This window comes from Oncorhynchus gorbuscha, linkage group LG25, assembly GCF_021184085.1.
Source record: "Oncorhynchus gorbuscha isolate QuinsamMale2020 ecotype Even-year linkage group LG25, OgorEven_v1.0, whole genome shotgun sequence".
Taxonomy (NCBI): Eukaryota; Metazoa; Chordata; class Actinopteri; order Salmoniformes; family Salmonidae; genus Oncorhynchus; species Oncorhynchus gorbuscha.
In genome coordinates, this window is record NC_060197.1 from 43,622,273 (window position 1) to 43,649,819 (window position 27,547).

The 27,547-nt window shown below is 45.4% G+C and overlaps 1 protein-coding gene across 2 annotated transcripts in view; it reads right to left on the minus strand.

Moving 5' to 3' along the window:
- Nucleotides 1-27,547, minus strand: part of arap2 (ArfGAP with RhoGAP domain, ankyrin repeat and PH domain 2) — a 253,179-nt gene that overhangs the window by 171,692 nt on the left and 53,940 nt on the right. For both annotated transcript variants that reach the window (XR_006834916.1, XM_046328114.1), the window contains exon 9: nt 16,358-16,536. Coding sequence is in view for 1 of the 2 variants with exons in the window: in XM_046328114.1 (XP_046184070.1) it covers nt 16,358-16,536 (179 nt within the window). In the remaining variant the exon portion in view is untranslated. The remainder of the gene's footprint in view (nt 1-16,357; nt 16,537-27,547) is intronic.

Sequence of the window (27,547 nt, forward strand, 5' to 3'; positions counted from 1 at the left end):
AGACATAGTTTCAGGCTTTTATTTTGAAAAATGAGCGAGAAAGATAACATTGCCTCAGTGGATAGCTGGGTGTTCGCAGAGTTTTGCTTGCGCTACAGCCATTGTCTCTCCCTCTCCTATTGAAAAAGTGACAGTCCTGGTTGATATGTTATTGATTATATATTGTAAAAACAACCTGAGGATTGATTATAAAAAAACGTTTGACATGTTTCTACGAACTTTACGGACTCTATTTGGAATTGTTGTATGCGATGTCGTGACCGCTCGAGCCTGTGGATTTCTGAACATAACGCGCCAAACAAATGGAGGTATTTTGGATATAAAAATAATCTTTATGGAACAAAAGGAACATTTATTGTGTAACTGGGCGTCTCGTGAGTGCAAACATCATTAAAGGTAAGCGATGTAATCCATTGTTTTTCTGACTTTCGTGACCAATCTACTTGGCTGCTAGGTGTTTGTAATGTTTTGTCTACTGAGAGAGATGTTCTTACATAAACGCTTGATGTGCGAAAAGCTGTTTTGAAATCTGACACGCCAGGTGGATTAACAACAAGCCAAACTGTGTTTTGCTATATTGCACTTGTGATTTCATGAAAATTAAATATGTTTAGTCATTTAATTTGAATTTGGCGCGCTGCAATTCAGCGTTGATTAAAATTATCCCGCTAACGGTGCGTCAAGAAGTTAACAGCAGACTCGTACATTTCCTCAGTGAAAACAATGTACTGAGCAAATGTCAAATTAGCTTTTCATCAAATTATTGTACGACAGACCACATATTCACCCTGCAAACAAACAAACCAAAAGAAAGGCAAAGTCTTATCATACTTTGTTGATTTCAAAAAATTAAAAGTGGTGTTGGGGGAAAAACATACGACAAAACCCATGTACACAAACAACAAGCGTGTGGCAAAAAGCACATTTATTCCCACAGGGATGCAGCTTAAGCCCCACCCTCTTCAACATATATATCAATTAATTGGAGAGGGCACTTGAAAAGTCTGCAGCACAAGGCCTCACCCTACTAGAATCTGAAGTCAAATGTCTACTGTTTGCTGATGATCTGGTGCTTCTGTCACCAACCAAGGAGGGCCTACAGCAGCACCTAGATCTTCTGCACAGATTCTGTCAGACCTGGGCCCTGACAGTAAATCTCAGTAAGACCAAAATAATGCTGTTCCAAAAAAGGTGAAGTCGCCAGGACCACAAATACAAATTCCATCAAGACACCGTTGCCCTAGAGCACACAAACAACTATACATACCTTGGCCTAAACACAGGTAACTTCCACAAATCTGTGAACAATCTGAGAGTCAAGGCTAGGAGGGCCTTCTATGCCATCAAAAGGAACATAACATTTGACATACCAATTGGGATCTGGCTAAAAATACTTGAATCAGTCATAAAGCCCATTCCCATTTATGTTTGTGAGGTCTGGGGTCTGCTCACCAACCAAGAATTCACTAAATGGGACAAACACCAAATTGATAAATTGAAAAATATCCTCAGTGTACAATGTAAAACACCCAATAATGCATGCAGAACAGAATTAGGCTGATACCCGCTAATTATCAAAAACCTCTAAAGAGACGTTAAATTCTACAACCACCTAAAAGGAAGTGATTCCCAAACCTTCCATAACAAAGCCATCACCTACAAAGAAATGAACCTGGAGAAGAGTCCCCTAAGCAAGCCGGTCCTGGAGCTCTGTTCACAAACACAAACACACCCCACAGGGCCTCAGGATAGCAACACAATTAGACCCAACCAAATCATGAGAAAATAAAACGATAATTATTTCCAATGTGTCAAGTAATTAACAAAAAAACTGAGCAAACTAGAATGCTATTTGGCCCTCAACAGAGAGTACACAGTGGCAGAATACCTGACCACTGTGACTGACCCAAACTTAAGGAAAGCTTTGACTATGTCCAGACTCAGTGAGCATAGCCTTGCTATTGAGAAAGGCCGCCGTAGGCAGACCTGGCTCTCAGGAGAAGACAGTCTATGTGCTCACTGCCCACAAAAAGAGGGTTAGAGCTGACTTCACCTCCTGCCCAATGTATGACCATATTAGAGACACATATTTCCTTCAGATTACACAGACCCACAAATATATATTTTTTAAAATCAAATTTTGATCAACTCACAGATTTATTGGGTGAAATACCACACAGTCACATTTGTGACCTGTTGCCACAAGAAAAGGGCAACCAGTGAAGAACAAACACCATTGTAAATACAACCTATTTTTATGCTTATTCATTTTCCCTTTCGTGCTTGAACTATTCTCACAACATCACAACACTGTATATATATACTCATAATATGACATTTGAAACGTCTTTATCCTTTTGGAACTTTTGTAAGTGTAATGTGTTTACTGTTCATTTTGATTGTTTATTTCACTTTTGTTTATTATCTATTTAACTTGCTTTGGCAATGTAAACATACGTTTCCCTTAAATTGAATTGAATTGAGAGAGGGAGTATTGAGACATGGCACACGGAAGAAGAAAGAAGGAAGAAGTGAGAGAGAAAACAAAAGCCACTACCGCAACAACACAGTTCTTAAATGAACTGAGTGATCTGATTGGATGACAGGTGATAGAAGGGTGCCTTACTCCAAGGTTCTACTTTCCATTTACGACAGTGTGCATTGAGCTGTAAATGCAGCGTCTCTCGCTATCTCCCTCTTCCCCATTGTAGTGCTACATTGAACTCTGCTACAAAGTACCTGGGCAACTTCATCTGAAGAGTGGTCAATTGCCCTCATGGATAATTTACAGAGTTGCAAACGAGGACAGCTCTAATACAACATAAATGGTTCAGCTGTATGTGATACAACACGTGTCTGTGATGGTTGCCCATCTAATGGCCCTCATCCCTCTCAACAGCCAATTACAGATATGGCTGTTAGGATCCGGCCCGGCTGCTAGTTACCTTGCCATAATGGCCCTGTCATTAAATCACCAGGGATGGAGGGAGGGGTATTGGTTCACTAAAAATACAATTACAATAGCTAATGGTTCACTAATACAACATAATGGTTCACTAATACAACATAATGGTTCACTAATACAACATGATGGTTCACTAATACAACATGATGGTTCACTAATGATTCAACATAATGGTTCACTAATGACAATGATGAGGGTTGGTTCACTCAATGATGATTCAACATGATGGTTAGAGAGAGCACTGGGCAGTGCAGGGATGATGCAGAGTGAGGGTTAAGGTTAGAGAGAGCACTGGGCAGTGCAGGGATGATGCAGAGAGAGGGTTAAGGTTAGAGAGAGCACTGGGCAGGGCAGGGATGATGCAACATGATGGTTCACTGGGTGGTGCAGGGATATACAACATAATGGTTCACTAATAGAACATAATGGTTCACTAATACAACATGATGGTTCACTAATACAACATAATGGTTCACTAATACAACATGATGGTTCACTAATACAACATGATGGTTCACTAATACAACATAATGGTTCACTAATACAACATAATGGTTCACTAATACAACATGATGGTTCACTAATACAACATAATGGTTCACTAATACAACATGATGGTTCACTAATACAACATAATGGTTCACTAATACATCATGATGGTTCACTAATACAACATGATGGTTCACTAATACAACATGATGGTTCACTAATACAACATGATGGTTCACTAATACAACATATTGGTTCACTAATACAACATAATGGTTCACTATTACAACATGATGGTTCACTAATACAACATAATGGTTCACTAATACAACATAATGGTTCACTAATACATCATGATGGTTCACTAATACAACATAATGGTTCACTAATACATCATGATGGTTCACTAATACAACACATCTGTCCATCTCACCTTCTCCCCCCTCCACTTCCCTTCTTCTTCTGCCCTTTCACTCACACCCTCCCCTTATATACAGAGCCTTCAGAAAGTATTCATACTCCTCAACTTATTCCACATTTTGTTGTGTTAGTCTGAATTCAAAATTAATTACATATATTTTTTCCCCTCACCTGTTTATACACAATACAGGGATGCAAACTGCAGAGGGCCCAAAAAGATGACACTTTATTGTTTTGCACTGAAACATGTCAAATAAATCCCTGCTAGGGGGAAATGCCAGTTTCAACTAATTAAACAAAATAAAAAGTGCAAAATAAAAAGTGGTTACTGTGAACCCAACTCACAGCTAAAAACACGTTTTTTAGCATTTCAATGTTATTTGTTGCCTAGACTTTACTGCAAATGAAACTCAAGTCTTGAGAAAAAAATATACAGTAATATTGCAGTTAGCCATGACAGCCTTTATAATAGAACACTTGTAACCACACACACACACACACACACACACACACACACACACACACACACACACACACACACACACACACACACACACACACACACACACACACACACACACACACACACACACACATCTAAATATTTAACTTGGGGGAAAAAATGTTTTAGTAGAAATAGAATGAAACAAACAGGCATTGTATTGTTGCTCTATTAGAGTGGCCACTACAGTAGACATCCATCAAGGCTACATGGGTGTAAAAATAACATTCACTGAGTAGAAACATTATAATATACCCCCCTCACACACACACACACACACAGACACACATACACACAGACAGACACACAGACAGACGGACACACACACACACACACACACACACACACACACACACACACACACACACACACACACACACACACACACACACACACACACACACACACACACACACACACACACACACACACACACACGCACACAGACACACGCACACAGACACACGCACACAGACACACGCACACGCACACGCACACGCACACACGCACACGCACACGCACACACGCACACGCACACGCACACGCAGACACAGACACAGACACACAGACACAGACACAGACACAGACACACAGACACAGACACAGACACAGACACAGACACACACACACACACACACACACACACACACACACACACACACACACACACACACACACACACACACACACACACACACACACACACACACACACACACACACACACACACACACACACACACACACACACACACACACACACACACACAGACACACACACATACACACACACACACACACACACACACACACACACACGCACACAGACACACACACACACACACACACACACACACACGTTACTGTCAAGTTCAACACAACCAAAACAAATATCTTTGGGCTACACTGCACATTATTACAGTGTACACGTTCTGCCTGTGGACATCTGTTCTACAATGTGCCAGCAGAGCATGATACCCTTTGTTGGCATAATTGATCTCTTTCAGGCAGAGAGTAACACCTGGCATACTCCTTTCCACTGTATCGAAGAAGTGAGAAAGAGGGAAAGTGTGTGATGTTCCTTTCACCTCTATAAAGGCATCCAGTTTAAACCAGACCCAGCTCAATCTCTACTTCATCCCTGAATCCACTTGTTTAATTAACAAGCAACGCCACATTTCCACCTAATTCTCTCATTCTGAAAAATAACCACATACTGTAGAGTAAAACACATTAGTTCATAGATAGTAGTTAGTTTGTTAGCTAGTTAACTAGTTAACATTTCACACAGATTGCCAACTAACGAGTTACCAGACCAGTTAATACTATAGTGAATTGGTAAAGTTAGTAAAGTTAGCTTCATCTGATGTTGTAATGTTAGCTAGCTAAAGTTAACTGTCTGACTTTATTAGCCAGCTAATTATCACACCATAAACTCAATTATTGGATCAGTTAAGTTGGCTAATGTTGCTCAACATTTCTCTGGCTAGCTCACGCAGAATTCGATCTAGCTAGCGAGATACTTAACAATGCTAACAATACTTGTTTCATCACACCTTCTCCCTCACCTCAAACTTTCCAAATGCCAGTTGTTTTTCGGTTACAGCTCATGCAATACATCTTCTCACCCCTGTGAGAAGGTGTTAAAGTCCAAACTGTAACTGGGCTTCTCACAGAACATTCACTGTCTTCTTGGTAAGCAACTCCAGTCTAGATTTGTTTTAGGTGAATTCATCTCCTGGTGGAAAAGCGGACTGAAACACATTTTGTTTCTTAAGGATTTTGCCAGTGCTTCAGTTCTCTCGCTCCTCACTCCCCAGTCCTTAACGATGACAAGCATACCCATAACATGTTGCAGCCACCACTATGCATGAATATATGGAGAGTAGTACTCAGTAATGTGTTGTATTGGATTTGCCCCAAACATAACACTTTACATTCAGGACAAAAAATTGATTGCTTTGCCTCGTAGCAAACAGGATACATGTTTTGGAATATTTGTAATAATATAATATAATATAATAATAATATATGCCATTTAGCAGACGCTTTTATCCAAAGCGACTTACAGTCATGTGTGCATACATTCTACGTATGGGTGGTCCCGGGGATCGAACCCACTACCCTGGCGTTACAAGCGACATGCTCTACCAACTGAGCTACAGAAGGACCACATTGTATATATTGTATTCTGTACAGTCCTCCTTTTCACTCTGTGATTTAGGTTAGTATTGTGGAGTAACTTCAAATGCTGTTGATTCATCCTCAGTTTTCTCCTTTCACAGCCATTAAACTCTGTAACTGTTTTAAAGTCAACATTGGCCTCATAGTGAAATCCCTGAGTGGTTTCCTTCCTCTCCAGCAACTGAGTTAGGAAAGACTCCTGTATCGTTGTACTGATACGCCATTCAAAGTGTAATTAATAAGTCCACCATGCTCAAAGGGATATTCAATGTCTGCTTCTTTTTAATGATTTTGTTTTACACCTCTACCAATAGGTGCCCTTCTTTGTGAGGCATTGGGAATAGCTCTAGGGTCACTATTATTGCAATTGCAATTGAGTCCATGCAACTTAAATTCCTTGTTAAGAAAATGTTTACTCCTGAACTTATTTAGGCTTGCCATAACAAAGGGGTTGAATACTTATTGACTCAAGACATTTTCAGCTTTCCTTTTTTCATTAATTTGTAAAATGTTTAAAAAACAACATTATGGGGTATTGTGTGTAGGCCAGTGACAAAACTAAATCTAAATGTAGTCGATATTAAATTCATAATGTAACACCATTTTTTCGTGGAAAAAGTCAAGCGGTGTGAATACTTTCTGAAGGCACAGGAACCCCTACCTCTTCGATGCCTCCACGTCAGTGTCCACTGAGACTTAATGTCAATGGCCAGCGGAGCAATTCACCTAAACTTCCATTTCGATGAAGTCACTTCGGCCCTTCTCAAAGCATGCTGGGTAAGCGACAGAACACTCACCGGGATAAAAGCTATTGTTCTAACCACTTAAGGAGAGAAATAAAGTGAGAGAAAAGTTTGTAAAACAAACTACAAGTGGAGCAATAGAAAGAGAGAGAGCAAGAGAGAGAGAGATGGGAGAGAGAGAGAGAGAGAGATGGGGAGAGAGAGAGAGATGGGAGAGAGAGAGAGAACTTTATAACATTAGATCCACCTAGCATTAACATACCAACTCCTATTATCTGTAATAAAAAACAAAACAGTAACCTTTTTAACCTCCTACCTCTTCGATGCCTCCACGTCAGTGTCCACTGAGAACGACTTTAATGTCAACGGGCAGCAGAGCAATTCACCTAAACTTCCATTTCGATGAAGACACTTCGGCCCTTCTCAAAGCATGCTGGGTAAGCGACAGAACACTCCCCGGGATAAAAGCTATTGTTCTAACCACTTAAGAAGGAGTGGGAAAAAAGAGGGAAACGTTTGTAAAACAAACTACAAGTGGATCAATAGAAAGATGGAGAGAGATGGGAGAGAGAAAGCGAGAAGGGAGAGAGAAAGAGGGAGAGAAAAAGAGGGAGAGAGAAAGAGGGAGAGAGAGAAAGAGAGATGAGAGAGAGGAGAGAGATGGGAGAGAGAGAGGTGTGTGAGAGAGAGATGTGTGTGAGAGAGAGAGAGAGAGAGAGATGTGTGTGAGAAAGAGAGATGTGTGTGAGAGATAGAGAGAGAAATAGGGAGAGAGAGAGCGAGATGGGAGAGAGATAGAGAGAGAGAGAGAGGGAGAGATGGGAGAGAGAGAGAGAGAGAGAGGGAGAGAGAGATGGGAGAAAGAGAGAGATAGAGAGTGAGATAGAGAGAGAGAGATAGGGAGAGAGAGTGAGATGTGTATGAGAGAGAGAGAGAGAGAGAGAGAGAGAGAGAGAGAGAGAGAGAGAGGTGTGTGAGAGAGAGATGTGTGTGTGTGTGAGAGAGAGAGAGAGGTGTGTGAGAGAGAGAGATGTGTGAGAGAGAGAGATAGATGGGATAGAGAGATAGAGAGAGAGATAGGGAGAGAGAGAGAGTGAGATGGGAGAGAGATAGAGAGAGATAGGGAGAGAGAGAGCGAGATGGGAGAGAGATAGAGAGGGAGAGAGATGGGAGAGAGAGAGAGAGAGAGAGAGAGAGAGAGAGAGAGAGAGAGAGAGAGAGAGAGGGGAGAGAGAGAGATGGGAGAAAGAGAGAGATAGAGAGAGATAGAGAGATAGGGAGAGAGAGATGTGTGTGTGTGTGTGAGAGAGAGAGAGTGTGTGAGAGAGAGAGAGAGAGATGTGTGAGAGAGAGAGAGATGTGTGAGAGAGAGAGAGAGTGTGAGAGAGAGAGAGATGATGGAGAGAGAGAGAGAGAGATAGTGAGAGAGAGAGAGATAGATGGGAGAAAGAGAGAGATAGGGAGAGAGATAGAGATGGGAGAGAGATAGAGATGGGAGAGAGATAGAGAGAGATAGGGAGAGAGAGAGTGAGATGGGAGAGAGATAGAGAGGGAGAGAGATGGGAGAGAGAGAGAGAGAGAGAGAGAGAGAGAGAGAGAGAGAGAGAGAGATGGGAGAGAGATAGAGAGAGAGAGCGAGATGGGAGAGAGGGATGTGAGACAGACAGAGAGAGAGAGTGAGATGGGAGAGAGGGATGTGAGACAGACAGAGAGAGAGAGTGAGATGGGAGAGAGGGATGTGAGACAGACAGAGAGAGGGGGAAAAAGAAAAAGAAAGAAAGGAATTAAGAATGCAAAAGAGAGAGGGAGCGATAAAGACAGAGAATGATGAAAGAGAAATTGAAAGAGCAAGGTAAAAATAGAGATGGATTCAGAGTGACACAAGCAGCTGCCTGACCACCATGGGATGCAGTGACCTATAGTTCCTGGCGATGTGTGAGAAAGGAAACAGAAAGAAGATCTAATGAAGCTAATGATGAATTCAACCTGCTTCCCTCCAGGCCCCAGATAACATATACTCCAATAACCAGCATTACTTACAACCCGAACAGGGAGTCTTATGGACCAACCAGTCTGAGGAATAATCCACCTAAACAATCATCCTAGGTACACTATTCAATCCAGTAGTTTAACACTCTGAGGTTTTGGTCTGATATCCTTATCTATGACCCATGTAGCTAAACAACCTTAATCACACTAGTGGGAGAGTACACTATTAAATACAGTTTTTTAAATGTCAAAAGATTTATACAGACATTCATTTCCTACTAAGAAGCCCAACCTCACCTATTTCAACCAGGATCAGTTAAACAGTACAGTGTTATACTGTGTAAAACCACTAGCATCCATTTCAGTCCCCTATGTTAGGCCCCTTAGCCTAGGCCAACCCTCTGAACTTGGGGTTCTGTAGAGCCACTCTGCACTAACACACCTGATTCGGACATTCGAGGTTGTAAACATTCGTTGCTTAGATTAACTGAATCAGGTGTTAGCTCTGGGATAAAACAAAGGCCTGCACATATTGTCACCACATAGGTCTAGGTAAGAGACGAAACTACCTTGTAGTGGTGAGCATCGTATAGCACAAGCTGTCCATGAGACTCAAATGAGGCTATCACCAAGCAGACATTAGTAGTAGAGGGAGAGATGGATGTGGTAGGACTAAGTAGACATGAGTAGTAGAGAGGGAGAGATGGATATGGTAGGGCTAAGTAGACATGAGTAGTAGAGAGGGAGAGATGGATGTGGTAGGGCTAAGTAGACATGAGTAGTAGAGAGGGAGAGATGGTTGTGTTAGTGCTAAGTAGACATGAGTAGTAGAGAGGGAGAGATGGATATGGTAGGACTAAGTAGACATGAGTAGTAGAGAGGAGAGATGGATATGGTAGGGCTAAGTAGACATGAGTAGTAGAGAGGGAGAGATGGATGTGGTAGGGCTAAGTAGACATGAGTAGTAGAGAGGGAGAGATGGATATGGTAGGACTAAGTAGACATGAGTAGTAGAGAGGGAGAGATGGATATGGTAGGGCTAAGTAGACATGAGTAGTAGAGAGGGAGAGATGGATGTGGTAGGGCTAAGTAGACATGAGTAGTAGAGAGGGAGAGATGGTTGTGTTAGTGCTAAGTAGACATGAGTAGTAGAGAGGGAGAGATGGATATGGTAGGACTAAGTAGACATGAGTAGTAGAGAGGGAGAGATGGATATGGTAGGGCTAAGTAGACATGAGTAGTAGAGAGGGAGAGATGGATGTGGTAGGGCTAAGTAGACATGAGTAGTAGAGAGGGAGAGATGGATGTGGTAGGGCTAAGTAGACATGAGTAGTAGAGAGGAGAGATGGATATGGTAGGACTAAGTAGACATGAGTAGTAGAGAGGGAGAGATGGATATGGTAGGGCTAAGTAGACATGAGTAGTAGAGAGGGAGAGATGGATGTGGTAGGGCTAAGTAGACATGAGTAGTAGAGAGGAGAGATGGATATGGTAGGACTAAGTAGACATGAGTAGTAGAGAGGGAGAGATGGATATGGTAGGGCTAAGTAGACATGAGTAGTAGAGAGGAGAGATGGATGTGGTAGGGCTAAGTAGACATGAGTAGTAGAGAGGAGAGATGGTTGTGTTAGTGCTAAGTAGACATGAGTAGTAGAGAGGGAGAGATGGATATGGTAGGACTAAGTAGACATGAGTAGTAGAGAGGGAGAGATGGATATGGTAGGGCTAAGTAGACATGAGTAGTAGAGAGGGAGAGATGGATGTGGTAGGGCTAAGTAGACATGAGTAGTAGAGAGGGAGAGATGGATATGGTAGGACTAAGTAGACATGAGTAGTAGACAGGGAGAGATGATATGGTAGGGCTAAGTAGACATGAGTAGTAGAGAGGGAGAGATGGATGTGGTAGGGCTAAGTAGACATGAGTAGTAGAGAGGGAGAGATGGTTGTGTTAGTGCTAAGTAGACATGAGTAGTAGAGAGGGAGAGATGGATATGGTAGGACTAAGTAGACATGAGTAGTAGAGAGGGAGAGATGGATATGGTAGGGCTAAGTAGACATGAGTAGTAGAGAGGAGAGATGGATATGGTAGGACTAAGTAGACATGAGTAGTAGAGAGGAGAGATGGATGTGGTAGGACTAAGTAGACATGAGTAGTAGAGAGGGAGAGATGGATGTGGTAGGGCTAAGTAGACATGAGTAGTAGAGAGGGAGAGATGGATATGGTAGGACTAAGTAGACATGAGTAGTAGAGAGGGAGAGATGGATGTGGTAGGACTAAGTAGACATGAGTAGTAGAGAGGGAGAGATGGATGTGGTAGGGCTAAGTAAAAATGAGTAGTAGAGAGGGAGAGATGGATGTGGTAGGACTAAGTAGACATGAGTAGTAGAGAGGGAGAGATGGATGTGGTAGGACTAAGTAGACATGAGTAGTAGAGAGGGAGAGATGGATGTGGTAGGGCTAAGTAAACATGAGTAGTAGAGAGGGAGAGATGGATGTGGTAGGGCTAAGTAGACATGAGTAGTAGAGAGGGAGAGATGGATGTGGTAGGGCTAAGTAGACATGAGTAGTAGAGAGGGAGAGATGGATGTGGTAGGGCTAAGTAGACATGAGTAGTAGAGAGGGAGAGATGGATATGGTAGGGCTAAGTAGACATGAGTAGTAGAGAGGGAGAGATGGATGTGGTAGGGCTAAGTAGACATGAGTAGTAGAGAGGGAGAGATGGATATGGTAGGACTAAGTAGACATGAGTAGTAGAGAGGGAGAGATGGATATGGTAGGGCTAAGTAGACATGAGTAGTAGAGAGGGAGAGATGGATGTGGTAGGGCTAAGTAGACATGAGTAGTAGAGAGGGAGAGATGGTTGTGTTAGTGCTACGTAGACATGAGTAGTAGAGAGGGAGAGATGGATATGGTAGGACTAAGTAGACATGAGTAGTAGAGAGGGAGAGATGGATATGGTAGGGCTAAGTAGACATGAGTAGTAGAGAGGGAGAGATGGATATGGTAGGGCTAAGTAGACATGAGTAGTAGAGAGGGAGAAATGGATGTGGTAGGGCTAAGTAGACATGAGTAGTAGAGAGGGAGAGATGGATATGGTAGGACTAAGTAGACATGAGTAGTAGAGAGGGAGAGATGGATATGGTAGGGCTAAGTAGACATGAGTAGTAGAGAGGGAGAGATGGATGTGGTAGGGCTAAGTAGACATGAGTAGTAGAGAGGGAGAGATGGATGTGGTAGGACTAAGTAGACATGAGTAGTAGAGAGGGAGAGATGGATATGGTAGGGCTAAGTAGACATGAGTAGTAGAGAGGGAGAGATGGATGTGGTAGGGCTAAGTAGACATGAGTAGTAGAGAAGGAGAGATGGATGTGCTCAGGCTACACACTACAGTGTTTGTCTGTGTCTGTTTTGACCTGCTTTACCTTGGGAAACACAGTGCTGAAAATGACCTTAGAGGACACTTCCATCACACAGTTTACAATCCATGAGAAAGGAGGTGGGGTTCTCAACAGCTCGTTCATCATGTTAGATGAAGTACTCCACTCCAGTGAACATGAACGTGGTTACATAATACACTCTCACCCTCTCCTTCTACAACTCGCTAGGCCCTTTTCTCTCCTCAATTTCCGCCTGAATGACATGCCCAAAGTAAACTGCCTGTTGCTCAGGCCCTGATTATGCATATACTTTGTACCATTGGAAAGAAAACCCTTTGAAGTTTGTAGAAATGTTAAAATAATGTAGGAGAGTATGACACAATGGATATGGTAGCAGAAAACCCAACCAGAATATTATTTGTTTTGAGAGACCATCCTCTTACAATAGAACGTTTTGGGGCATACGGAATTCTAGCTCCCAGGATGCAATTCCTATGGCTTCCACAGGATGTCAGCAGTCTATTGTTCAAGGTTTCATGCTTGTAACTTCGAAAACGAAGAAGAAATATGAGTTTTAGTACAGGGACACAGTCTTGGAAATGTGTGTATGCGTGCGCAATGAAGACAGAACGTACCTGCTAAAATTGGTTTCCTATTGAACATACTTCTTTCCGTAAGAAATATTACAGTTTGATTACATTTTAGGGTCTGAGGAGTATTTTGACTTGTTGAAACAAAGTTTAGGGGTAGATTTTTCTAGATTCCTTTCTTTGCATGTTGAACGAGTGGATTACTCAAATCGATGGCGCCAACTAAACAGACTTTTTGGGATATAAAGAAGGACTTTATCTAACAAAACGACACTACATGTTATAGCTGGGACCCTTTGGATGACAAATCAGAGGAAGATTTTCAAAAAGTAGGCAAATATTTAAATGCTATTTGTGATTTTATGAAACCTGTGCCGGTGGGAAAATATTTTAATGTTTGGCGCCGTCCTCAAACAATCACATGGCATGTTTTCACTGTAATGGCTACTGGAAATCAGACAGTGCAGTTAGATTAACAAGAATTTAAGCTTTTAACCAATATAAGACACTTGTATGTGTCTACATGTTTAATATCCATAATTTTTGTGATTATTTATTTGAATTGCGCGCCCTCCAGTTTCACCGGATGTTGTCCCCCTAGCGGGATGCATAACCCAAAAATGCATCTCTCCCAATCTCAAGCCACTCTCTGTTTCTTACTCTTTCACCCATAGGCTTAAACATTCACTCCATCATCTACCTCTCTTTCTACATCTCTCCCTTCATCCTTCTCTCTCTTCCCCTGTTCCTCTCTCCCTCCCTCTCAGACTAGCTGACGCTGTGTTGGTGCATTTACCACGCTTGGAATTTACCGTTTAAGCAAAGAAAAATACAATTATTTCCAATTTTCACCCTCCTACATTCCCTCTCTCTCCTTCATGGAAACATGCTGACACAGAGCGATACCCATAGAGAATTAGGACAGAGATGTTTGTTTACGCTAATGAAGTAAATCATGAGAGAAAGGGAATGAGAGAGGACTGAAGGGAGAGAGGGGCGGGGACGGAAAGGAGAGAGAGACGAGGTGGGGACGGAAAGGAGAGAGAGACGAGGTGGGGACAGAAGGGAGAGATGGACAAGGTGGAGACAGAAGGGAGAGAGGGACAAGGTGGAGACAGAAGGGAGAGAGGGACAAGGTGGAGACGGAAGGGAGAGATGGACAAGGTGGAGACAGAAGGGAGAGATGGACAAGGTGGAGACAGAAGGGAGAGAGGGACAAGGTGGAGACGGAAGGGAGAGATGGACAAGGTGGAGACAGAAGGGAGAGATGGACAAGGTGGAGACAGAAGGGAGAGATGGACAAGGTGGAGACAGAAGGGAGAGAGGGACAAGGTGGAGACAGAAGGGAGAGAGGGACAAGGTGGAGACAGAAGGGAGAGATGGACAAGGTGGAGACAGAAGGGAGAGATGGACAAGGTGGAGACAGAAGGGAGAGATGGACAAGGTGGAGACAGAAGGGAGAGATGGACAAGGTGGAGATGGAAAGGAGAGGGAGACTAGGTGGAGACGGAAGGGAGAGGGAGACTAGGTGGAGACAGAAGGGAGAGGGAGACTAGGTGGAGACGGAAGGGAGAGGGAGACTAGGTGGAGACAGAAAGGAGAGGGAGACTAGGTGGAGACGGAAGGGAGAGGGAGACTAGGTGGAGACAGAAGGGAGAGGGAGACTAGGTGGAGACGGAAAGGAGAGGGAAACTAGGTGGAGACAGAAGGGAGAGGGAGACTAGGTGGAGACGGAAAGGAGAGGGAGACTAGGTGGAGACGGAAAGGAGAGGGAAACTAGGTGGAGACAGAAGGGAGAGGGAGACTAGGTGGAGACGGAAAGGAGAGGGGAACTAGGTGGAGACGGAAAGGAGAGGGAGACTAGGTGGAGACGGAAAGGAGAGGGAGACTAGGTGGAGACAGAAGGGAGAGGGAGACTAGGTGGAGACAGAAGGGAGAGGGAGACTAGGTGGAGACGGAAGGGAGAGGGAGACTAGGTGGAGACGGAAGGGAGAGGGTAGCATGAGTTCTTTCACAGTATCACTAGATCTATCTCATAGAGCGGGTGGAGTAAAGGAGGTATCTTGTTGGGTTTGGTCTAGAAATCTAGAAATGTTCCATTTACATCTAATGACATGAACCAGAAAGACACCAACATACACGGTTCAAACACACCAAGAACCAGGGTTCAAACACACCAAGAACCAGGGTTCAAACACACCAAGAACCAGGGTTCAAACACACCAAGAACCAGGGTTCAAACACACCAAGAACCAGGGTTCAAACACACCAAGAACCAGGGTTCAAACACACCAAGAACCAGGGTTCAAACACACCAAGAACCAGGGTTCAAACACAAGAACCAGGGTTCAAAGAACCAGGGTTCAAACACACCAAGAACCAGGGTTCAAACACACCAAGAACCAGGGTTCAGGGTTCAAAAAACCAGGGTTCAAACCAAGAACCAGGGTTCAAACACACCAAGAACCAGGGTTCAAAAACACCAAGAACCAGGGTTCAAACACACCAAGAACCAGGGTTCAAACACACCAAGAACCAGGGTTCAAACACACCAACGTCCAGGGTTCAAACACACCAACGTCCAGGGTTCAAACACACCAACGTCCAGGGTTCAAACACACCAAGAACCAGGGTTCAAACACACCAAGAACCAGGGTTCAAACACACCAAGAACCAGGGTTCAAACAAACCAAGAACCAGGGTTCAAACACACCAACGTCCAGGGTTCAAACACACCAAGAACCAGGGTTCAAACACACCAAGAACCAGGGTTCAAACACACCAAGAACCAGGGTTCAAACACACCAAGAACCAGGGTTCAAACACACCAAGAACCAGGGTTCAAACACACCAACGTCCAGGGTTCAAACACACCAAGAACCAGGGTTCAAACACACCAAGAACCAGGGTTCAAAGAGAGTTTGTGCCAAAAATTCCCGGGACAAGGAATATGGTACCCAGCGACACAGGAAGAAAAGCTCTCCTCTTCTTCAAATCACATGTTGCAATATGCAACCTAGGATAAATACTGTAATGCAGTGTGGGAAAATAAACCAAATAAAGACAGACGTCCCAGTGGGATGAGAAGCCGCATGTACCTGTTCTGATTTGCACAGTTTGAATCTGGTTCCCGTCAGGGAGACGTACACTTTGCCTTTGTACCCTCTCAGCTCTATGCTGCCATGTTTGTTGGTGCCACACTTCTGGGGCTTCTGGGAAATGGAGGCAGGGGAGCGTATGGCCGTTTGAAGAGCCTCCATCCACTCCTGACGCTCCCCTGTGTGGGTGGGAGAGGAAGAACAACATATTAGAATAATATACACAACATGTATTTTTTTATACCTGATTCCACCGAAAGAAACCCCCACAGGTGGTGAGATAGACAATACAGTTAGTACCATGTTCACATGTTCACTCTCTCTCTCTCTCTCTCTCTCTCTCTCTCTGCCTCTCTATCTCTTTATGCCTCTCTCTCCCTCTGCCTCTCTCCCTCTGCCTCTCTCCCTCTGCCTCTCTCTCTCTGCCTCTCTCTCTCTGCCTCTCTCTCTCTGCCTCTCTCTCTCTGCCTCTCTCTCTCTGCCTCTCTCTCTCTGCCTCTCTCTCTGCCTCTCTCTCTGCCTCTCTCTCTGCCTCTCTCTCTGCCTCTCTCGTGGCATATTTAAAGGGGCTTTGGGAGAACTACACACTCACAAACACCTAGGCTTGTGCATGTCCACAACACCTGGCAACTGCTCTGACAGAGAGCACACGAGGGACAGAAGAGAGGAGGAAAGAGAAGAACGAGAGAAAAAAGACAGGAGGGAGAGAAAGGGCTATTAACTTTATTCAAAACGAAGAACCTAAGAAACAGTACATCACTTGGGGTGCTGAGACAACAGCTGAGACACATTTCCATAGTTCCTACCAGCAACGTTTCTGCTGTGGTTATTCAGAAAACACTAGCAACTCACAAAACAGACCCCCTGTGCAGCCAAACTAACTAACTCAAAGACCTTTAAAGCCCGCATGTGGACATTTTAATTGTATTTTTGAAATCATCACAGCATGTCTAATAAACCACTGTGTGTGTGTTTATTTCATGGAAATAACTTTGTATCGTGCATTTACCTGAGCCTCCTTTTGAAATCAGTCTGATCGTCTGGGAGTGTTCATACCTAACTAGTAGTTGTGTGCAAGGGCCAGCCCACCACCCAGCCCAAACCTCCTGACCACTTCCTGCCCAGCCCACCACCCAGCTCAAACCTCCTGACCCCTTCCTGCCCAGCCCACTACCCAGCTCAAACCTCCTGACCACTTCCTGCCCAGCCCACCACCCAGCTCAAACCTCCTGACCACTTCCTGCCCAGCCCACCACCCAGCTCAAACCTCCTGACCACTTCCTGCCCAGCCCACCACCCAGCTCAAACCTCCTGACCACTTCCTGCCCAGCCCACCACCCAGCTCAAACCTCCTGACCACTTCCTGCCCAGCCCACCACCCAGCTCAAACCTCCTGACCACTTCCTGCCCAGCCCAACACCTAGCTCAAACCTCCTGACCACTTCCTGCCCAGCCCACCACCCAGCTAAAACCTCCTGACCACTTCCTGCCCAGCCCACCACCCAGCTCAAACCTCCTGACCCCTTCCTGCCCAGCCCACCACCCAGCTCAAACCTCCTGACCCCTTCCTGCCCAGCCCAATACCCAGCTCAAACCTCCTGACCACTTCCTGCCCAGCCCAACACCCAGCTCAAACCTCCTGACCCCTTCCTGCCCAGCCCACCACCCAGCTCAAAACTCCTGACCACTTCCTGCCCAGCCCACCACCCAGCCCAAACCTCCTGACCACTTCCTGCCCAGCCCAACACCCAGCTCAAACCTCCTGACCACTTCCTGCCCAGCCCAACACCCAGCTCAAACCTCCTGACCACTTCCTGCCCAGCCCAACACCCAGCTCAAACCTTCTGACCCCTTCCTGCCCAGCCCAACACCCAGCTCAAACCTCCTGACCCCTTCCTGCCCAGCCCAACACCCAGCTCAAACCTCCTGACCACTTCCTGCCCAGCCCAACACCCAGCTCAAACCTCCTGACCCCTTCCTGCCCAGCCCAACACCCAACCCATCTACACAACCCCAGCCCAACCTGGCTCGGCCAAACCATCCGCTACCTTATGAATTCTCAAAGAGCCTGGATTAATAAACCATAAAGCTTTTAATAATTAACAGCTCTTCACATCACCAGTCTGTACTGTTCCTCCCTGATTTTGTAGTCCTATTACCTGTCTGTCTGGCAAACACTCTTATTTTCCTGTTAATTTATTTAGGACCTTCCTTCCATCCTCTCCTCTATCTGCCCTGCCTCATCACTCAGAGACAGAGAGAGAGAGGAAGGGAGAGAGGGAGAGGGAGAGACAGAGAGGGAGGGAGAGGGGAAGAGAAGAGGGGATGAGTGAAGGAAAGGGGGAGGGGGAGAGATGTAGAGAGGGAGGGAGAGATAGAAAGAGGTGAGGGAGGAGAGAAGAGAGAGAGGAATATAGAGGGGCATGAGGGAGGGAGGGAGGGAGGGAGGGAGGGAGGGAGGGAGGGAGGGAGGGAGGGAGGGAGGGAGGGAGGGAGGGAGGGAGGGAGGGAGGGAGGGAGGGAGGGAGGGAGGGAGGGAGGGAGGATAAAGGGAGAGACAACAGGGACAGGATCAGGTAGAAGAGGGACGACAGGGAGAGGATCAGGTAGAAGAGGGACGACAGGATCAGGTAGAAGAGAGACGACAGGGACAGGATCAGGTAGAAGAGAGACGACAGGGACAGGATCAGGTAGAAGAGGGACGACAGGGACAGGATCAGGTAGAAGAGAGACAGGAGCAGGTAGAAGAGAGACAACAGGGACAGGATCATATAGAAGAGAGACGACAGTGATAGGATGAGTTAGAAGAGAGACGACAGGGACAGGATCAGGTAGAAGAGAGACGACAGGGACAGGAACAGGTAGAAGAGAGATGACAGGGACAGGATCAGGTAGAAGAGAGACATGAGCAGGTAGAAGAAAGACAACAGGGACAGGATCAGGTAGAAGAGATACAGGATCAGGTGGAAGAGATACGACAGGGACAGGATCAGGTGGAAGAGAAATGACAGGGACATGATTAGGTAGAAGAGAGACGACAGGGACAGGATCAGGTAGAAGAGAGACAACAGGGCCAGGATCAGGTAGAAGCGAGACAGGATCAGGTGGAAGAGATACGACAGGGACAGGATCAGGTAGAAGAGAGACGACAGGGACAGGATCAGGTAGAAGAGAGACGACAGGGACAGGATCAGGTAGAAGCGAGACAGGATCAGGTGGAAGAGATACGACAGGGCCAGATCAGGTAGAAGAGAGACAGGATCAGGTAGAAGAGAGAAGGACAGGGACAGGATCAGGTAGAAGAGAGACAGGATCAGGTAGAAGAGAGAAGGACAGGGACAGGATCAGGTAGAAGAAAGACAACAGGGCCAGGATCAGGTAGAAGAGAGACAAAAGGGACAGGATCAGGAGGAAGAGAGACGACAGGGACAGGATCAGGTAGAAGTGAGAGGACAGGGCCAGGATCAGGTAGAAGAGAGACAGGATCAGGTAGAAGAGAGAAGGACAGGGACAGGATCAGGTAGAAGAAAGACAACAGGGCCAGGATCAGGTTGAAGAGAGACAAAAGGGACAGGATCAGGAGGAAGAGAGACGACAGGGACAGGATCAGGTAGAAGTGAGAGGACAGGGCCAGGATCAGGTAGAAGAGAGACAAAAGGGACAGGATCAGAAGGAAGAGAGACGACAGGGACAGGATCAGGTAGAAGAGAATCAACAGGGACAGGATCAGGTCGAAGAGAAACGACAGGGACACGATTAGGTAGAAGAGAGACGACAGGGACAGGATCAGGTAGGAGACGACAGGGACATGATCAGGTAGAAGAGAGACGACAGGGACAGGATCAGGTAGAAGAGAGACAGGATCAGAAAGAAGAGAGACAACAGGGACAGAATCAGGTAGAAGAGAGACAGGATCAGGTGGAAGAGATACGACAGGGACAGGGTCAGGTAGAAGAGAGACAGGGTCAGGAAGAAGAGAGACAACAGGGACAGAATCAGGTAGAAGAGAGACAGGATCAGGTGGAAGAGATACGACAGGGACAGTCAAGGACCATATCACCTCCACCCTACCTGACACCCTAGACCCACTCCAATTTGCTTACCGCCCAAATAGGTCCACAGACGATGCAATCTCAACCACACTGCACACTGCCCTAACCCACCTGGACAAAAGGAATACCTATGTGAGAATGCTGTTCATCGACTACAGCTCGGCATTCAACACCATAGTACCCTCCAAGCTCGTCATCAAGCTCGAGACCCTGGGCCTCGACCCCGCCCTGTGCAACTGGGTACTGGACTTCCTGACGGGCCGCCCCCAGGTGGTGAGGGTAGGCAGCAACATCTCCTCCCCGCTGATCCTCAACACGGGGGCCCCACAAGGGTGCGTTCTGAGCCCTCTCCTGTACTCCCTGTTCACCCACGACTGCGTGGCCACGCACGCCTCCAACTCAATCATCAAGTTTGCGGACGACACAACAGTGGTAGGCTTGATTACCAACAACGACGAGACGGCCTACAGCGAGGAGGTGAGGGCCCTCGGAGTGTGGTGTCAGGAAAATAACCTCACACTCAACGTCAACAAAACTAAGGAGATGATTGTGGACTTCAGGAAACAGCAGAGGGAACACCCCCCTATCCACATCGATGGAACAGTAGTGGAGAGGGTAGCTAGTTTTAAGTTCCTCGGCATACACATCACAGACAAACTGAATTGGTCCACTCACACTGACAGCGTCGTGAAGAAGGCGCAGCAGCGCCTATTCAACCTCAGGAGGCTGAAGAAATTTGGCTTGTCACCAAAAGCACTCACAAACTTCTACAGATGCACAATCGAGAGCATCCTGGCGGGCTGTATCACCGCCTGGTACGGCAACTGCTCCGCCCTCAACCGTAAGGCTCTCCAGAGGGTAGTGAGGACTGCACAACGCATCACCGGGGGCAAACTACCTGCCCTCCAGGACACCTACACCACCCGTTGTTACAGGAAGGCCATAAAGATCATCAAGGACATCAACCACCCGAACCACTGCCTGTTCACCCCGCTATCATCCAGAAGGCGAGGTCAGTACAGGTGCATCAAAGCTGGGACCGAGAGACTGAAAAACAGCTTCTATCTCAAGGCCATCAGACTGTTAAACAGCCACCACTAACATTGAGTGGCTGCTGCCAACACACTGTCATTGACACTGACCCAACTCCAGCCATTTTAATAATGGGAATTGATGGGAAATGATGTAAATATATCACTAGCCACTTTAAACAATGCTACCTTATATAATGTTACTTACCCTACATTATTCATCTCATATGCATATGTATATACTGTACTCTACATCATCGACTGCATCCTTATGTAATACATGTATCACTAGCCACTTTAACTATGCCACTTTGTTTACTTTGTCTTCACACTCATCTCATATGTATATACTGTACTCGATACCATCTACTGTATGCTGCTCTGTACCATCACTCATTCATATATCCTTATGTACATATTCTTTATCACCTTACACTGTGTATAAGACAGTAGTTTTGGAATTGTTAGTTAGATTACTTGTTGGTTATCACTGCATTGTCGGAACTAGAAGCACAAGCATTTCGCTACACTCGCATTAACATCTGCTAACCATGTGTATGTGACAAATAAAATGTAATTTGATTTGATTTGATTTGACAGGATCAGGTAGAAGAGAGACAGGGTCAGGAAGAAGAGAGACGACAGGGACAGGATCAGGTGGAAAGTTGGAGATGAAGAGTAGTAGGAAGGGTTAGGGTAGAAAGTATTGATAATCAACGTGTGAGAGAGAATGGGAATTAATTCTAGATATGAAGAAATTCTTGGCCAACAGGGTAAGAACAGAGAGAAACGTGTTCTTCGGGACACAACGCTTTTGGAACGTTCAGATTGAAATATGTGCTGTAGAAAGAAACGTCTGCTCTCGTCGAAGCATTTCCATCGCTACATATTCGTCGCCAGACCTACTGGCTCCAGGTCATCTACAAGGCCATGCTAGGCAAAGCTCCACCTTATCTCAGCTCACTGGTCACGATGGCAACACCCATCCGTAGCACGCGCTCCAGCAGGTGTATCTCATTGATCATCCCTAAAGCCAACACCTCATTCGGCCGCCTTTCGTTCCAGTACTCTGCTGCTTGTGACTGGAACGAATTGCAAAAATCGCTGAAGTTGGAGACTTTTATCTCCCTCACCAACTTCAAACATCAGCTATCTGAGCAGCTAACCGATCGCTGCAGCTGTACATAATCTATTGGTAAATAGCCCACCAATTTTCACCTACCTCATCCCCACAGTTTTTATTTATTTACTTTTCTGCTCTTTTGCACACCAATATCTCTACCTGTACATGATCATCTGATCATTTATCACTCCAGTGTTAATCTGCAATATTGTAATTATTCGCCTACCTCCTCATGCCTTTTGCACACATTGTATATAGACTCCCCTTTTTTTCTACTGTGTTATTGACTTGTTAATTGTTTACTCCATGTGTAACTCTGTGTTGTCTCTTCACACTGCTATGCTTTATCTTGGCCAGGTCGCAGTTGCAAATGAGAACCTGTTCTCAACTAGCCTACCTGGTTAAATAAAGGTGTTCTCAACTAGCCTACCTGGTTAAATAAAGGTGTTCTCAACTAGCCTACCTGGTTAAATAAAGGTGTTCTCAACTAGCCTACCTGGTTAAATAAAGGTGTTCTCAACTAGCCTACCTGGTTAAATAAAGGTGTTCTCAACTAGCCTACCTGGTTAAATAAAGGTGTTCTCAACTAGCCTACCTGGTTAAATAAAGGTGTTCTCAACTAGCCTACCTGGTTAAATAAAGGTGTTCTCAACTAGCCTACCTGGTTAAATAAAGGTGTTCTCAACTAGCCTACCTGGTTAAATAAAGGTGTTCTCAACTAGCCTACCTGGTTAAATAAAGGTGTTCTCAACTAGCCTACCTGGTTAAATAAAGGTGTTCTCAACTAGCCTACCTGGTTAAATAAAGGTGTTCTCAACTAGCCTACCTGGTTAAATAAAGGTGTTCTCAACTGGCCTACCTGGTTAAATAAAGGTGTTCTCAACTAGCCTACCTGGTTAAATAAAGGTGTTCTCAACTGGCCTACCTGGTTAAATAAAGGTGTTCTCAACTGGCCTACCTGGTTAAATAAAGGTGTTCTCAACTGGCCTACCTGGTTAAATAAAGGTGAAATAAAAAAACAAAAAACAAATCTGCAGCGTTTAACAACTGAATGTGGCCCAGATATCTGCTCTAGTCGTGGCATTTCCATCTGCAACGTTTAACAACTGAACGTGGCCCAGATGTCTGCTCTAGTCGTGGCATTTCCATCTGCAACGTTTAACAACTGAACGTGGCCCAGATGTCTGCTCTTGTCTGTCCATGTGCGCAGGAAACCAGTCTACACTCTCTGTTCCGAAGCTTCAAGATCACACACTCCTCTCTGTTCACCTCTGGACTGTACCACTCAACCCTGTTAACCTCTGGACTGTACCACTCCATCCTGTTAACCTCTGGACTGTACCACTCCATCCTGTTAACCTCTGGACTGTACCACTCCATCCTGTTAACCTCTGACTGTACCACTCCATCCTGTTAACCTCTGGACTGTACCACTCCACCCTGTTAACCTCTGGACTGTAACCACTGTACCAACCCTGTTAACCTCTGGACTGTACCACTGTACCTCCTGTTAACCTCTGTACCACTCCACCCTTAACCTCTGTTAACCTCTGGACTGTACCACTCCATCCTGTTAACCTCTGGACTGTACCACTCCATCCTGTTAACCTCTGGACTGTACCACTCCATCCTGTTAACCTCTGGTACCACTCCATCCTGTTAACCCTGGACTCCACCATCCTGTTAACCTCTGGACTGTACCATCCACCTCCTGTACCACTCCACCCTGTTAACCTCTGGACTGTACCACTCCACCCTGTTAACCTCTGGACTGTACCACTCCATCCTGTTTACCTCTGGACTGTACCACTCCATCCTGTTAACCTCTGGACTGTACCACTCCACTCTGTTAACCTCTGGACTGTACCACTCAACCCTGTTAACCTCTGGACTGTACCACTCCATCCTGTTAACCTCTGGACTGTACCACTCCATCCTGTTAACCTCTGGACTGTACCACTCCATCCTGTTAACCTCTGGACTGTACCACTCCATCCTGTTAACCTCTGGACTGTACCACTCCATCCTGTTAACCTCTGGACTGTACCACTCCATCCTGTTAACCTCTGGACTGTACCACTCCACCCTGTTAACCTCTGGACTGTACCACTCCACCCTGTTAACCTCTGGACTGTACCACTCCATCCTGTTTACCTCTGGACTGTACCACTCCATCCTGTTAACCTCTGGACTGTACCACTCAACCCTGTTAACCTCTGGACTGTACCACTCAACCCTGTTAACCTCTGGACTGTACCACTCCATCCTGTTAACCTCTGGACTGTACCACTCCATCCTGTTAACCTCTGGACTGTACCACTCCATCCTGTTAACCTCTGGACTGTACCACTCCATCCTGTTAACCTCTGGACTGTACCACTCCACCCTGTTAACCTCTGGACTGTACCACTCCATCCTGTTAACCTCTGGACTGTACCACTCCATCCTGTTAACCTCTGGACTGTACCACTCCATCCTGTTAACCTCTGGACTGTACCACTCCACCCTGTTAACCTCTGGACTGTACCACTCCACCCTGTTAACCTCTGGACTGTACCACTCCATCCTGTTTACCTCTGGACTGTACCACTCCATCCTGTTAACCTCTGGACTGTACCACTCCACCCTGTTAACCTCTGGACTGTACCACTCCACCCTGTTAACCTCTGGACTGTACCACTCCATCCTGTTAACCTTTGGACTGTACCACTCCACTCTGTTAACCTCTGGACTGTACCACTCAACCCTGTTAACCTCTGGACTGTACCACTCCATCCTGTTAACCTCTGGACTGTACCACTCCATCCTGTTAACCTCTGGACTGTACCACTCTACCCTGTTAACCTCTGGACTGTACCACTCTACCCTGTTAAACTCTGGACTGTACCACTCTACCCTGTTTACCTCTAGACTGTACCACTCCACCCTGTTAACCTCTAGACTGTACCACTCCACCCTGTTAACCTCTAGACTGTACCTCGCCTCTATTATAAGATTGAGAGGGTTATCCATAGTACACAGCCAGTGAGAGAGTATCTCTGTGTTGAATTTCATCTCTCTCTCTCTTTCTCTCTTTCTCAATTCAATTCAATTCAATTCAAGGGCTTTATTGGCATGGGAAACATGTGTTAACATTGCCAAAGCAAGTGAGGTAGACAACATACAAAGTGAATATATAAAGTGAAAAACAACAAAAATTAACAGTAACAGTTTGAGTCTCTCTCTCTCTCTCTCTCTCTCTCTCTCTCTCTCTCTCTCTCTCTCTCTCTCTCTCTCTCTCTCTCTCTCTCTCTCTCTCTCTCTCTCTCTCTCTCTCTCTCTCTCTCTCTCTCTCTCTCTCTCTCTCTCTCTCTCTCTCTCTCTCATCAAGGATGCTGTTGCTCTCTGTGGCGGTTTGCGGTTTGTTTTCCCTCTTCTCTGTACATGTGAAGAGCGGGAGGTGGAGAGGAGAGGAGCTGTCCACAATGTGAAGAGGCTGTGGTGGGATGAAGTTGGGTGAGGTTGTGGTCTAACTGTCCTCTCTGTTCTCTATATACGCCATGCTGCAGAAATATCTATGCAGGAACACAAAATGCACAACTAACTCTCTCTTGACTTCCACAAACCCCTCCGTACCGGTGTGCATCAGCTGGCCGACAGTTTGTATGAGCCACTCTGACCATGTGCGCTTGCCTCTACCGCCTCCTGGTGAGTTATTTATACGCCTGACAGTACGTGTCTCTTCTGTGTCTTTGGGCGGCCTCTTTCTCCCTCCCTCTTTCTCTCCCCCTCTTTCTCCCTCCCTCTTTCTCTCCCCCTCTTTCTCCAGCTGAGGTACATATGGGGGAAACAGTACTGTACCCCTGCAGTCCAGCGATAACAGCTAGCGGAGCACTCTCTCCCTCTTTGTCCTTAAATTATTCATCTCCTCTCCATCTCCTCTCTCTCTCCCTCTGCATGTCTGACTGTATCTTTGTTTCTGGCCTTCTCTTTCCAACTTCCTTGTTTTCTGTCTGTCTGTCTGTCTGTCTGTCTGTCTGTCTGTCTGTCTGTCTGTCTGTCTGTCTGTCTGTCTGTCTGTCTGTCTGTCTGTCTGTCTGTCTGTCTGTCTGTCTGTCTGTCTGTCTGTCTGTCTGTCTGTCTGTCTGTCTGTCTGTCTGTCTGTCTCTGTATGTCTCTGTATGTCTCTGTCTGTCTCTCTGTCTGTGACTTTCCCCAAACCCAGTCAGTCTCCACTGCTCAACATCAAACCATGCCAGTCTCCGCTGGGGGGGTAGGTTAGGAGTGAAAACGTCTCCGTTTCCCCTCATTAGAACAGACACAAACCAACCTAATTGCCTGAGATGTTTACATAGAGGAAGTTCTCCACTATTCTGTTTGAAAATGAAGAGGGTGAGAGAGGGGTGGCGGAAGAGAGAGAAGGAACGAGAGAGGCATGCAGGGAGAAAGTAAGAAAGTAAGCAATATAAATGTAGAGGGAGCAAGGGAAAGTGGAAGAGATGAGAATGAGATGAGAAATGAGAAAAAGAGTGATGAGAGATTAGTGAAAGAGAGAGAGATTAGTGAAAGAGAGATTAGTGAAAGAGAGATTAGTGAAAGAGAGATTAGTGAAAGAGAGAGTTTAGTGAAAGAGAGAGATTAGTGAAAGAGAGATTAGTGAAAGAGAGATTAGTGAAAGAGAGAGTTTAGTGAAAGAGAGAGATTAGTGAAAGAGATATTTTAGTGAAAGAGAGAGATTAGTGAAAGAGAGAGATTAGTGAAAGAGAGAGATTAGTGAAAAGAGAGAGATTAGTGAAAGAGAGAGATATTAGTGAAAGAGAGATTAGTGAAAGAGAGATTAGTGAAAGAGAGAGATTAGTGAAAGAGAGAGTTTAGTGAAAGAGAGAGTTTAGTGAAAGAGAGAGATTAGTGAAAGAGAGAGATTAGTGAAAGAGATATTTTAGTGAAAGAGATATTTTAGTGAAAGAGAGAGATTAGTGAAAGAGAGAGATTAGTGAAAGAGAGA